This window comes from Mesoplodon bidens (genome assembly GCF_964165515.1).
Source record: "Mesoplodon bidens genome assembly, chromosome: 4".
Classification (NCBI taxonomy): Eukaryota; Metazoa; Chordata; class Mammalia; order Artiodactyla; family Ziphiidae; genus Mesoplodon; species Mesoplodon bidens.
The window spans coordinates 160,535,360-160,548,628 of NC_138160.1; the positions used below are offsets into that span (position 1 = coordinate 160,535,360).

At 58.1% G+C, this 13,269-nt stretch overlaps 1 protein-coding gene across 1 annotated transcript; it reads right to left on the reverse strand.

Annotated features, from left to right (window-relative positions):
• Nucleotides 1-4,249: 4,249 nt before the first annotated feature.
• On the reverse strand, nt 4,250-6,551 carry TLX3 (T cell leukemia homeobox 3; the record flags this gene model as incomplete). The annotated part of the gene is made up of 3 exons (XM_081232383.1): nt 4,250-4,460; nt 5,391-5,634; nt 5,990-6,551. The coding sequence occupies 3 exons, from the start codon at nt 6,549-6,551 to the stop codon at nt 4,250-4,252; spliced, it is 1,017 nt and encodes a 338-aa protein (XP_081088509.1).
• Nucleotides 6,552-13,269: the final 6,718 nt, after the last annotated feature.

Consider the following 13,269-nt stretch of genomic DNA (forward strand, 5'->3'; position numbering starts at 1 on the left):
GGCGGCTGAAACGGCGCAGTTGGTGGCCGGACCCTCCTGGGCCAGGCTGCGCGTCCTTAGGCCTCAAGCCCGAGAGAAGGGCCGCAGGCCCCAACTGCCCGAGGAACTGCCGAGGCAGGCGGGCGGGCGGGAGGAGGTTGCCCGGCCCAAGGGCGCAGTGTGGACTCTGGTCTTACCGATGAGCTGGGGCGACCTCATCTCGTCTCCCTGCTCCTGCACCGACGGCAAACGCGGGGAAGCTCGCAAGCCTGGGAGGCGATAGGCGCTGGCGCCCTTGGAACTCAGAGCCCGAGTCCACCACCCAAGACGGAGCAGGAAGGCCCTTCTGCCGCACTGTGACCGCTGGGTCTGGTGTCAGGGTGGCTGCAGGTGTCCCCTAGGCCGCCTCCCTATCCTTCGCTAAGCAAAGTCCTCCCAAGTATTAGAGCGCTTTGTTTGGGGGTGGGGGAGGGAGCGCCAGTCCGCCGGCGAGGCGCGACCCAGAACTAATTTCTGACTTCTTTGAGCCTTAGTTTTTTCAACTGCAAAATGGGGAGGGGCATCCAAACCTCGCAGAGACGTGGTGCGGGTCATCGTCAACCACACACTGCGTGCAAAGCTCGCGGTCCGCGGCCGGCGTTGTACAGGGAGCTGCTGAAGGGGAATCACTCCCTTTCGGCAAGCGAGCGGCCAGCCCCAGAGTTCCTGTCTCTCTCTGTCTCTCTCTGTCTCTCCCTCCTTCCCTCCCTCCGTCTCTCTCTCTCTCTCTCTCTCTCTCTCTCCCTCTCTCCCTCCCTCCCTCCCTGGCTCTGACCTGCCCGGGTCCCCACTGCATCGCCCAACCCCAGACTCCACCGGCTGCGGAGCCTCCCAGGGAGCTGAGCTCGGGCCTAACTCCGCGTGCCTGGGCGGGGCAGCCTCGCCCGTCTTTGCGGACGCCTGGGGCCCAACCCCCGCCCCCACCCTGCCCGCGAGTGGAGCCCAGCAACCGGCGCTCCGGGAGAGCTCCCGCTACCAGTCCGCCTGGGTCGCGAAGCTGCCTCTCGCCTCCTTGTCCGGCATCTGTAAAATGGGTGCAGCTTCAGAGACTCTCCAAACGAGACTACGGAAGGCCGCGGGGAAGGGCGACGAGGCGAAGTCTCCAGCCCTTGCCCAGAGGCCGGCTGCTTCTTGTCCTCAATCCCCTCCGGGGACGTTGGCCTAGCTGAAAGTCCACACTCACCCGCCTGCCTCCAGAGCCTCAGGCGCTTCCTCCGGCCGAGGTGGGGCCTCATGTTGGGAGACGATCCAGAAGGAGGCGCCCATGTGGGCCTCCCAGCCTACTCCAGATTGCCGTTCTCCTAAACTCAGCTTCAGGGGCGCGTGCCTGGTCCGGGTATTTCCGCGCTGCGACTGTGCCTCACAGTCCTCCCGGTGTGGGGACTGGGAGCTGTGTCCCTTAGCGGGGCGTCCTCGGGCTCTCATCCGGCGCAGCCGCAGTGGAAACGGCGGCGACCTCCAGGCTTTGCACAGCGGGAGGAGGGCGTTAGGCGCTAAAAGCCCTGGCTTGGCTCAGCAATTCCTCCCACCTGTTGGGGTCGCCCACACTGCCCTGGGTGCGCGTGGTTGGGAGATGGTCGCCACCCGGCCCCACACAAGTGGGCTGAGCCCCCCTAACTTGAAGAGACCCCTAGCCGTTCTCTGGCTGGGCAAGGCTTCGCTGGGACAAAGCGCTCTCCTGAGTCCGCGGAGTCACTGGTTGGGGAAAAACTGCCCTCTCCCCCCTAGGGCCGCAGCGGCACTGGGTCACTGTCCTCGGTCCTGCCTGAAAGCCCACCCCGGCGGGCCTCTCGTTCAGAGACCTTTTGCGCAAAGTCAGGCACCGGAGAGGGAAAAAGATGTGTGTGCGTTCCCCCAAAAGGCCCGAGAATCGAGGGTCCCTCTGGTAGAATAACAAACATAACTTAGAAAAAAACAAAACCCACTAAGCCCTGTTATGGAGGAATAGAATAAAAACGAGGGAAAATAGAAAGTGATGCCAGTGCCCGAGGTGGGGGGGGGGTGCTGCTTGTTCAGCAAAGGCAAAGACGGTCGCTCTAGTTTTTAGATATTCAAGTTCCCAGCCGAAGGGCCAACCTTTCCCATCCTGATGACGGCGTTTACTACGATTTTTGTTTTTAAGCGGAGAAAATAGAAGCATTTCAGGAAAACACCCAAGGAAGAGACCCGGAGCTCTGAGTCACCCTAGTTCTTATCTGGGGTGTCTGGGAGTCCCCAGGGCTTGGAGGCGGGGATGAGGGCAGAAATGCTTCAGCTCCAGCTCTTTCTTAGACTCCCTCCCCTTCCTAGAGGCCTACAGTGCAGACAATTCCGCTGCCCGCCTGCAACGAAGACGCCCAATATACCCGAGCCTGCAGGGTGCCGCGAGGCCCCGAGGGAGGCAGGGCGATGAGGCTGGCGGGGCTGCTACAGGGCCTCTGGAATCGCACCCGGAAGGGTTTAGCCTTAAGGAGAACCGGGGAGCCCAGCCTGGAGGAGGGAAGGAGAGAGACAGAGACCGGGACAGAGAGAGGTAGAGGCAAAGAGATTTTGGAAGATAAGAAGGGGAAAACAAGGACAAAAAAGAGAGGAGGGAAGTAAGGAGAGAGGACGCAAGAGTCGGAAATGGGAGAAAGGACAGGACAAAGAAAGATGAAAAACTGAAAGCAATAGAGAACGAACTATACAGAGGAACGCAAAACTGTAAAGACAAGTTAAAAAGATATAGTAACAGAGACCAAGAGTAACAAATAGAGGAGGAAACAGAATATTGTGGAGAAAGAAATGGAGAGGCCATTAAATAAGAAAAGTTTTTAAAAGACTGAAAGGGAGAAAGATAAAAGGAAAAAAAATCAACGAGCAAGATGAAATGTTCACGGACGCTGCGAGTGTGTGTTTGTCGTTGTCATACGGGGCCACCTGCTCCAGATCTCGTGATCCCGAAACTTCTAGCTTTTGAGCCGAGGTAAAGCGGGTGGACTGGGCCACGCCGCTTTCACGCCTGGGCTTGGGGTACTGGGTGTTCCGGGTGCCCCGCCCCCTCCTGTCTAGTGACGCCACCACGGCTGCAGTGAAGTCACGTGACATCACGCTCCACCGGCGGTCCCACGCAACCCAGAAGGGCGAGGGTGTCCCGGGGTTGTGCGCTACACTTGCTCCCCAGACGCCGAGCGTTTGGAGAGCCAGGAAGCGCGCCTGCTCTGCGCGCACAGGGCGCGCGCAGTGCGCCCAGGTCCTCTCAAGCCGGTCGGAGGGGCCCGCCCAGGGCCTCTCTAGAGAAAGAGAGAGGACAGTGGGTTGTGGGTTGTGGGAGGGAGGGGGCGTGGGCTTCGCGTCCCAGGAAGTTCGAGGTCACCGTGCCTCCCACCCCTTAGGTGGGTTTGACTTGGGACGGCCTAAGTACCCGTCCAGGCGGGGTCATTCACTCCCCAACTCTGCCTGGCGCTGCTCTGCGACCTCTGAGCCTAGAGTGCCCTTCCCACGTCCACCCCATCCCGCGGGCACCCGGACTGCGGGCGGCCGGCACGCACTGACCTGCACCGCGGATCCTCCGCGGGGCCCCGAGCCGGGGTTCGAGGTGAGGCGAATACCGACGAGCCTCGGAGAAGTGGACGCTCGCCCGCACACCGCCGCTCGGCCTCTACCGCCGCAGGGGGTGGGGCGCAGGGTCGGGGGTCGCCGAGCATTATTGGAACGAAAACGAAATAAAAGCGGCGTTAAGTGAAATAGCTAACTTTTTTATTAAATAAAACGACTTAAATAAAAGGAACGGAAAAAGAGAAGGGTGGACCCAGCCTCAACGCAGGGTGCCCCAGCCCCTGGCGCTTCCCCCAGTCGCCTGATCGGCCGCCCCTCCTCCAGTGGCCCCCGCGGGGGAAGCAGGTGGCCGGTTTCTAAAGAAAACAGCCAAAACTTTTATTATTTACACGTTTGGGCAAAAGTACAAAGTATAATACAGGCGCCCGGCCCGGGGACTGCGGGCGAGGGGCGGAGAAACGTAAGGCGCTTTCTTTGTCAGGCCCGGGCCTGGGGCGGGACTGGGCGCGGGGCGGGGGCTCGGATTGTGCAGTCGCGCGGAGCCCGGGCCCAGCCCCCCTCCGCAGGCGGCGGGGATACGGCCGCGCCCCGGGGCCTACTTGAGCTTGGCTGGCCCTTCCCGTCTCGGCCTCGATTCTCCCCCAGACCGGCTGGGGGGCCGGGGCGCCCCGCCGGGTCGGGGCGGCGATACTTGGTGACGGCGCGCGCTGGCGGCTCACACCAGAGAGGTGACGGCGGGGACCTTGGAGCTATCCTCCTCCCAGGGCTGCAGATTCTGCAGAGCAAAGAGCGAGGAGTTGTGCAGACAGAGCGGGTCGGGCTGGATAGAGTCGTTGAGGCTCTTTTGGAAGGCGTCGTGTTGCAGCTGCAGCATGAGCCGACTCGCCTGCTGCCGCTCCGCCTCCCGCTCCTCCGCCGTCTGCCGCCTGCACCGGGGGAGGGAGAGGGACAGCACCGTCAGGGACTCGGCACCGCGGGGCCGCCGGCGGGGCCCCCACCCGCCCGGGAGCCAAGGCCAGCCGGGAGCCTCGAGGCGCAGAGTCAGTCTGCTTCCCCGCCGGCGTTGTGCGCCGGGGACCCGCGGGTCCGGGGAGTGGGTTGAGATCGTTTGTTTTTGTTGTGCGCGGGAGATCGCCGGGAGGAAACTCCGCCCGCCGCCCACTTGCACACCCGGGTATTGTGGCTTCGCCAACAACAAAGATTGTTTCTTTGCGGGGTAACAAGGGCAGGGTGTGTGTGTAACTGACTAGGCCCTACAGGCAGCCGGGTCACTGGGGTCCGCGGGTGGGCGGGCCGGCTCTGCACCTCGCGGTGTCCCCGGGTCCGGTCAGCCTCATCCGGTTCTCCCAGGCTGTGTCTCAAACCCCTTTTGCAGGACGCGATCGCTTCGCCGTTCACGGGTTGGATCGAAAGAGCGATCGGATAAAAACAGGGCTGGAGTCGGGATGGGGAGCTAGAGCGGGAAGCCGGAGTCCCGCGCGGATTGTCGGGAATCGGGAGGGCAGGGGGCAAGCGGGAGGGTTTAGCGGAGCGCGAGAGGCCCGGGATGGGGTGGGGTGTTGGTGGGGGGGCAGGTGAGAGGAAACCGAGCGAGCGCAGGAGACCGAATAAAACACCGAGAGAGTTGGAGAGGCTCAAGAAAGCGACACAGGGATGCGAATGGAGGAGAATTCCAGACGCGGGTGAGGACAGGCGCGCGGGAGGGCGAGCTGGGAGATAAAACCTGGGAAGGAGGGGGGGAGGTGGCAGCCCTAGGAGGGCGAGTAGGGGGTAGCGCAGGGTGGGGAGAACGCGAGGCTCCGGCACGGGGCGGGCGAAGGGCCGGTGCAAGGTGGGCCGGGCCGGGCTTCTCTCACCGCCACTTGGTCCTCCGGTTTTGGAACCAGGTCTTGACCTGCGCATCCGTCATTTTGAGGGACTTAGCGAGCGCCGCCCTCTCGGCCGAGGCCAGATACTTCTGGCGGTGGAAGCGCTTTTCCAGCTCGCAGATCTGCACCCGAGAAAAGGACGTGCGCGGCTTCTTACGCTTGGGCGGCGTCCTGTTCTGGTAAGGGTGGCCGATGCGCCGGGTCACGGTGAAGGGCGTGAGCGCCGCCGCCGCTGCGGAGACACACGAGCCCCCCTGAAGCCCGGCCCAGCTCGACTGCCGTTCAGGCACCATGCGGACCCGGTGCCGCCCCGTGGGGCGCAGAGTACTACGCTATTTCGTTGGTCCCGAGGGTCCCCAGCGGCACCAAGCCGGTTGGGAGATGCCCCCCTCTTTCCCCGGGCACAGGCTTATTTCCCCCAAACTCTCTGATTTTTCTCCCCTCTATGGTTGCCCGGGGCCCTGGGCGCTGAGGCCTCCACTGCACTTGGGCCTCCGGAACCGTTTCCCCGAGTGAAGCACGTAGGGCGCGGCGCCTCTGGCCCCGGGAGGGCCGAGGCCCGGCGCCTTTTTGGACACCCAGCTCACCTGTGAAACGGTCTTTTACGAAGCGGCGGCTGCTCTCCATCCAGGGGAAATTGAGGCCGCCCAGGCTGGAGACCGTGGGCACGGAGGGCATGGCAGGCAGCGCGCTAGGCAGAGGCGGCGGCACGGCCCCGGGAAGCGGCCTGTGCGCTGGCACTCGTATCACGCCGGCGGGCGCCAGGCTCAGGTTGACACTGTAAGATCCCGCGTCCTCGAAGGGCGCGCCGAGGCCGGCAAAGGAGGTGGGCAGAGACGGGTATGTGGCGCCCGGACGGCCCCCGGGGGGCCCTCCCAGGTAGTTGGCGCCGTCGGGGCCCCGCGGGGCTGGTGCGCTGTCCTGGTCCGGGCTGTTGAGGATCTGGTCGATGCCGAAGCTGATGGGCTCGTGCGGGTGCGGGGTCTGCGCGCTGGCGGGCGCCTCCATCCTGGGCGGGCGGAAGGGCTGGGCTGGGCTGGGCGGGGAGGCGACTGGGTCCCCGTTACGGCGCTGCCATGGAGCGCCCGGCGCCTCTCGTCGCACTGAAACTTTGCCAAGAGTGCGCGGGCCCGACAGGCTCTGTGTCATCTTTCTTGAACCGAACCTGGAGTTTCCGCTGCTAATTCCTCTCCCGCCGCAGCCATTGGCTGCGATCAACAAGCCTCTCTCCTCCCATTGGCTCCTGGCTTTCAATAAAGGCCTAATTCATGGAAATAGGAGCTTAGGGACTGTTCCAAGGTGACATCATTTTAACAAACGAACAATAGGTCAAATTTATTAGCCGGGATAATGGGCGGCGGATATTAGCGCCCGAACCACAGCCTCCCAAACCCGAAATCTAACGAAGCTGCAATTAGGAGACGTTCCCCGCTCCTCCCGGCTGGGGCAGCTTCCCGGCCGCCGCGCGGGGAGGGCAGGGCGCTCTGCTGGTGAAATTGTCATTTGCTGAGGGGGGTTTCGTTTTCTTCCAAAATTTTTTTTTCATCTGAGGAAAACCCAAACAATATGAATCCTTTCTATTACAATGGAGTTGCAACTCCGGAACGACCCTGCGGAATCCGCGGCAGCGTCCTGGACACCCCACCGCCTCGGGAGCAACGAAAGGGGCGCACCGTGGGGCGCAAGCTGTGCGCTGCCTGCGCGCGGGGTGAGGACAGCACCGGAGCATGCCCCGCGCTCCCGAGGACACCGACCCGCGTGGGGAGAATTCGCCCCCGCCCGGGCTTCGGCCGCGGCGTCATGGCCACTTTAGAGACGCTCCCTGGCACTCACCCGGCAAGCGGACCGAGGCGAGACTCTCAGGTGCCCACGCGTGCCAGGCCCGGCTGAACGGGACCCGGGATCGCCCGGTGGGGAGCGAGATCCGGTCCCTCGAAATTCGTTGCAGGATGGACGGGACTGTGGACCCGCGGGGAGACCTGCCAGAGGCGCGGCTGGTGTCTGAGACCTGGGGTTACCGAGGGGCAAGGGCGGGGGAGGGTCATATTTAGAGCAAATAGCGGGATTTCTTTGGGTAACCCTGGGCGCTGAGACCACTCCTTGCTTTGCCCGCGCCCTCAGAGGCTGTGCAGGCGAGCCAAGGGGCACCGGTGACAGGACGGCGTGCAGGGCAGTCAACCCCCCTTGCCCCCACCCCCCAGTCTCAGCTGTTTCCCCAGGGGAGGTTTACAGAATCGTTTTCTACCTGCTAATTCTAAAATCGTTAGGTGCAAACCGACTACTGACCCCTTGGCAGGGCCTCCCTTGCGCTCCCCGTCTTGCCGACGTGGTGAGAGCTGGGATGCTCCATTGGCCGGAAGGGTGTTTGTATTTGGGCCAGGTCACCTCCTAGCTGAGTGACCTTGAGCAAGGGATTCATAGCTTTAGGCTTCGGTTTCCTCGTTTATAAAACGGAATGCGTGAATTGCGAGATGGTCGCGAGCAGCGAGTGAGATGTGGAGATTGCACGGGGTTAGGGCCTGGCAGGGAGTTGGCAACAGGAAGCTGCGGCTACCCTCCCCCCCCCCCACCCCCAGCGTGACAGTCGATGTGTTATTCTTAAGATTCCTGTTTATTTGTTTGCGGTTTTATTTTATTTGCGGAGGCTCAGTATCTTGGAGAGAGAGGTGTATTTGTCGACCGTGGGGCCAGTCTCAGGGGGCCAGGAAGGGCAGGGGGCGGCAGAATTACTAGATTCTTCCTAGTAATCTGCCCCCAACAAGGAGAGGCCTCAGGGCTTACAATCTTAAGGCCTGGAAGCCTGAGTCAACACCCCCTCTGTGACCTTGGGCAAGTCTCTGGCCCTGGCAGAACCTCAGTGTTGGGTGGGGAGAATGAGGCGTCTGGGCAGAGAGGGGTGAGGAGAGCAGGGCTCCTGGGCCCTGGGCAAGCCCTCCTCCACTGCCCTCTGCAGACCAGAACCTTCAGATGGAGTCTCGCCGTTGTTCTGGACTGGGGGCCTCCTGCTTCTAACTCAGGCTCTGCCACTGGGGGGGCCTGGGGGTTGTGGGGTCCCTCTTGCATCTCCTGGAGCCTCGTTTTCCTTATTTGTAAAACAGAAAGGGCAATAGCTACCCCCAGGGTGGCTGTGAGAAGTAAATGAGAGAAGGTCTGTGGAATTGCCTGGGAGACACTCTGGCGGTTATGTAATAATAACTTTAATGGCAACAGTAGAGCAACTGTGAGTTGAGAACTTAGCACGTGCCAGGCAAGGGCTGGGGCACTTATTTATTCCTCACGACAACCCTGTGTGGAAAGGGCTGCTCTCAACCCCATCTTGTACCTGATGAGGGGACTGAGGCTCAGAATTCTGAGACTCACGCTGACTCAGAGGCCGGTGAAGGCTCTCCACCAGCAGCTCCACTTCCTTCCTGGCTTCCAGAGCCCTGGATCCCAGGCCTGTCTTTGCCGCTTCCTGGCTCTGTTACATTGAATAGCAAGGTCCACGCTGCACAGGTAGGTCGGCGGGCACAGAGATAGGGAGAAGATGCGGGTGGTGTGGCCAACATTGCACCCAGGGCATGCTGAGTGGCCCAGTGCTTAAGATTTGGATTCCTACCTCTGTTTATCAGCTGTGGGCTAGGGAATTCTCTTTGTGCCTCAGTTTCCCTATCCGGTAAAGCACCAGTACCAACGTCGTGGGATTGAATGAGCTCATTCAAGTAAGCATTTGGCACAGTGACTGGGGTAGGGAAGGGCTCCACCTCACTGTGCCCCGCTGCCTGGGACCCTGGGCTTCTCAGGCATCCAGCAGTAGGCGCTTTGGGCCATTGGGCACAAACCCTCCATCTTTCCCAACCCAGACAGAACAGAGCTGTTAGGCAGCTCAGGAAAAGGAGTAAATGGTGCGGGTAGCAGTTCCTGGGACAGCGTTTTCAATGTGTGTTCTGATGAGCAGCATCAGCATCACCTGGGAATTCGTTAGGAATGCGCATTCTTGGACCCTAGCCCAGACCTACTGAATCAGAAACCCTGGGGTTGGGTTCAGCACTCTGTGTTTAACGAGCCCCCCAGGTGATTGAGACCCCTGCTCAAATTCAGAAGCCGGTGCCCAGAATATTGCCCATTTCATCCAAGTTTTCAAATTCATTGTTGTGACATTGTGGGTAGATTCTTTCCTATTTTGAAACTCCCATGTTGAATCTGTGTTGACATCCTCTGCATTTCGTTCTCACTGTTACTCAGTTGTGCCTTTTGATCGTATTTGCCAAAAGTTTGTCTATTTTACTGGCCTTAAAGAAAAGACTTTTATTTCATTATCCTCTTTAAAAATATCATCTCCTTCAGGAATGGTTTGTTTTATTTTTATTCATTAATTTCTTCTTTGTTGAGGTGAAATTTTAGTTCCTTTTGGTCAATCTTCCTTGTTTTTGATTAAATACATTTAAGGCCAGACATTCTCCTCTGAGCACTGTTTTGGCCAAATATTGTTTGATATGTATTTAGTGTTCCTGAAATTGTAATTTTTTGCTGTCCATTCTTACCTGCTATCAACTGAACAATGACAGAGATGGAGATACACACACACACACACACACACACACACACAGATGAGAAAAACTCTAAGAACTGGGAGCTGGTGGCCCAGACTCATGAGGCCAGAAAGACTTCCAGGATGCAGTGCATCCGCTCCTCCTCCCAATGGAGAAGATGGGAGAAGGGATATTAGCACGGCTGGAGGTCTTGCTGGGTGTCATATAGGAGACAGAGGGGGGCTTTAGGGATGAGAGTCAGGATGTCGGCACTTCCAGTTGTCCACATGCAGGAGGACCCAGTTCAGGCTCACTGTACCACCAACTTCCTGTGTAAACTGGGACTCAATTTCCCTGTCTGTAAAACGGGGTAGGGTTTGAATCAGGGCTCTTAAACGTATTTGGGTCAGCCACCGAATTTGCAAGATAGATGAAAATATTATGGACCACTTCCATAGACAAAGACACAAACACATCAATTTGGCACACACGCCATGTCCCAGGTTGCTTACCTGCCCACCCTCCATCCTTAGTTCACACCCCTTAGTTTGGAGTCTCTAGGGGCCCTTCTATTTCTCATGATGGAAGGCTCTAAAGACACCTGCCCAAACTTATTCACTCATCCATTCATTTATTCAAGTATTTACTGAGCACATACTCCAATTTTCTGGACCATGTCCCAACTTTGGGCCTCCATTTCCCCATCTGATAATGGGAGTAATACAGTCTGAGCTCTTCATCGCTGCCTCCCCCGATGGGGAGGACTAGAGGGCGTGCGGTGGGGAAGGGCTGGAGCTGGGATTGGAACCCAGGACCGTCTTGACTCCAAAGCCCGTGCTTTTCCCTTTACCTCATACCCCCATTTTTGCCCTGGGAGCAGGTAGTAAGGATTCAAAGTCATAGGAAATCAGTGGGTGGTCTAGGGGAAGGAGCCCAGGAGTGGCGTGAGGGCGGCTGCAGTGGGCTCACTTCTGTCTCCCCCATTGTTCCAGGCGTGCCTCCAGGGCAGAACCATGTTGGTGGCATTCAAGTTCACGTCCTGGGGCTGGCCCAGGGCCCACTGGATGGTCATTAAGAGTTTGCGGTATTAAACTGAATAGCACACAGCAAGGTCAGACGAGGGATAGGGAAGACGGGGTCAGCAGTGTGTCCAGGAATCCGCGTGTACTCAGTTCAGCACTCGCCTCCCCCAGCTCCGCCCACGGCTGGTGTCTTTCCACCTTTTAAGGCCCAGGCCACCTCTTGCGTCTCTGCCCATCCTCTAAAGCAGCCCTCCTCTCCCCCAGCCACTGTCTATCCCTGTTTAGTTTCATCATTGCCTCGTTGCCTTTGGAACCCATCTTATTTTCCCTGCTCACCAGCTCTCTGAAGGCAGAGACTTTGCCTCGTTCACTGCTTTATCTGTGGTAGGTGAATGAATGAGTGAACGGATGATCTCCAGGATTCTTGTGCTGAGTCAGACCCAGGCCCTGGCCTTGAGGATGGTCTAGCCTGGCAGGGAGGCTGGCAGCAGCCTGAGGGAGCTGCCAAAGGGCTGGGGGTTAGGAGAGAGGGTGTAAGACAGGAAGGGGAGGGGAGGGGAGATTCCTTCCCTCGTATGGGCTGGTGACACATGCGCCTGCAGGTAGCAGGGCTTGCTGGGAGCACGCAGGCTCAGGGGGCGAGGGCAGGCACAGGCCGTGGCCTTCTCAGGTGCCTCCACACCCGATCTCATGCCCTTGTTTGCTCCCACCCCATCAGCCATTTTCCCCATTTTGTGTTTTACAACTTTCCTTCTTCCTGACAGATTTCTCTACTAAATTTGACTTCGTTTCAACACTTTTGTTGGGCAAATTACATTAAGATGGATGTTGCAGGTACCCTTATGGTTTATTTATCGTGATACTGTTTGTATCTCATGCTTATAAATAACTTATGTTATAGCTTTTGTTTGTGGAAATGTAACTTACGTATTTTATTACGCTTTCTGTAAACCTCAAAAAGAATCTTGTCAAGGAAGCACTCTTATCAGCAATCCAACCTATGGGATGTCAAAACCCACACTAACATTATTTTTTAATAGGCCAAGGAGGCAGGTTACTCTTGCTGTAGTTTGAAAGGTTTGCTGTCATTGTAAACTTACACCTCAATAAAACATCAAAAAGTCTCAAGAATGATTTTATAAAGTTCAGGGAGGAGGCTGAATCAGTGGCAGGAGCCACAGACACAGCCCACGAGGGGCCCCGTGGAACTGGCCTTTCTTGGGGAGTGACCAGCCTCATCTGGGGGTCCCAGTGGGTCCATATGCACCTCCCCACCCAACTGTCTCCAAAGCCCAGTGGTGAAGTACCTAGCTTAAGGGATGTTAGTGGAAAAGAAACATGAGTCTGGGAGTCAGGCTGACCTGACTTTGAATCCTGGCTCGTCCACTTTTTAGCTGTGTGGTTCGGGTCAGTCTTTTAGTCTCAGTTTTTCCATCTCTAAAATGAGGATAATATCAATACTTACTTGACTTTCTTATTGGTAAGCATTACATTTAAGTGAGATCATGATTTGCAGTGCTTCGTGGGTGCTCATTAAATGATAGTGGTTCCAGTTGTTTAATGGTCATCTTGGGACTTTCACTGTCTCCCCCCGTACTCTGCCCGGCCCTGCTCTTCAGGCGCTCTTTGCCTCCTTGCCATAAGGTGCTGGGTTCTCTCAAATGCTGCCTCGCCTACACTGCTGGACTGGCCTCCATCTAGACAAGGCTCCCGTATGCCAGCTCTTCCACCTTCCCCAGTTTCTCTCACCAAACCTACCCTGTTCTTTGTTCTCACACTCAGCTCTGTTGGTAGTTAACTCAGTCACTGAGCTCAGCTCACAGTCCGTGCCAGGTCAGTTGCGCCTGTCGATAGGGGCTTCCGGTACCATAACCCAAATGCACTTCTAGGTTGGCAGGGCCAGTGGAAGGGAGGCCAGGGGCCAACAGGGCTTTTCTGGCTGCTCCGATCATCACACGGTACAGCACCCCCATCCCCTGTTCTAGAGAAGCCTGATTGGAAAGCACAGAAAACATAGAAACATCTAGAACACAAGCAGGATACAGCTCTCAGGGGTCAGGTTCTTAAGTCAGTGGAGAAGGCAAAAGTCGTGCGGTCATAATACCTTCAAACTGTTTCTTGCTTGACTATCAGCTGAAGCTGTTGGCTTGACCTAGAGCCCCGCACAGCGTGGACGAGACCCGTTTGCCTGCTAGAAGCTCATCAGAAGGGCGAGGTGCGCCGGCAGCGGCCCACGCATTCCTCTCCTCCTCACTCTGGGCCAGATGCTGTGGGTAGGTGGTAGACCCCGAGGAACTGCCAGGATCATTTATTTTTTCCTGTTGCTGAGTGCAA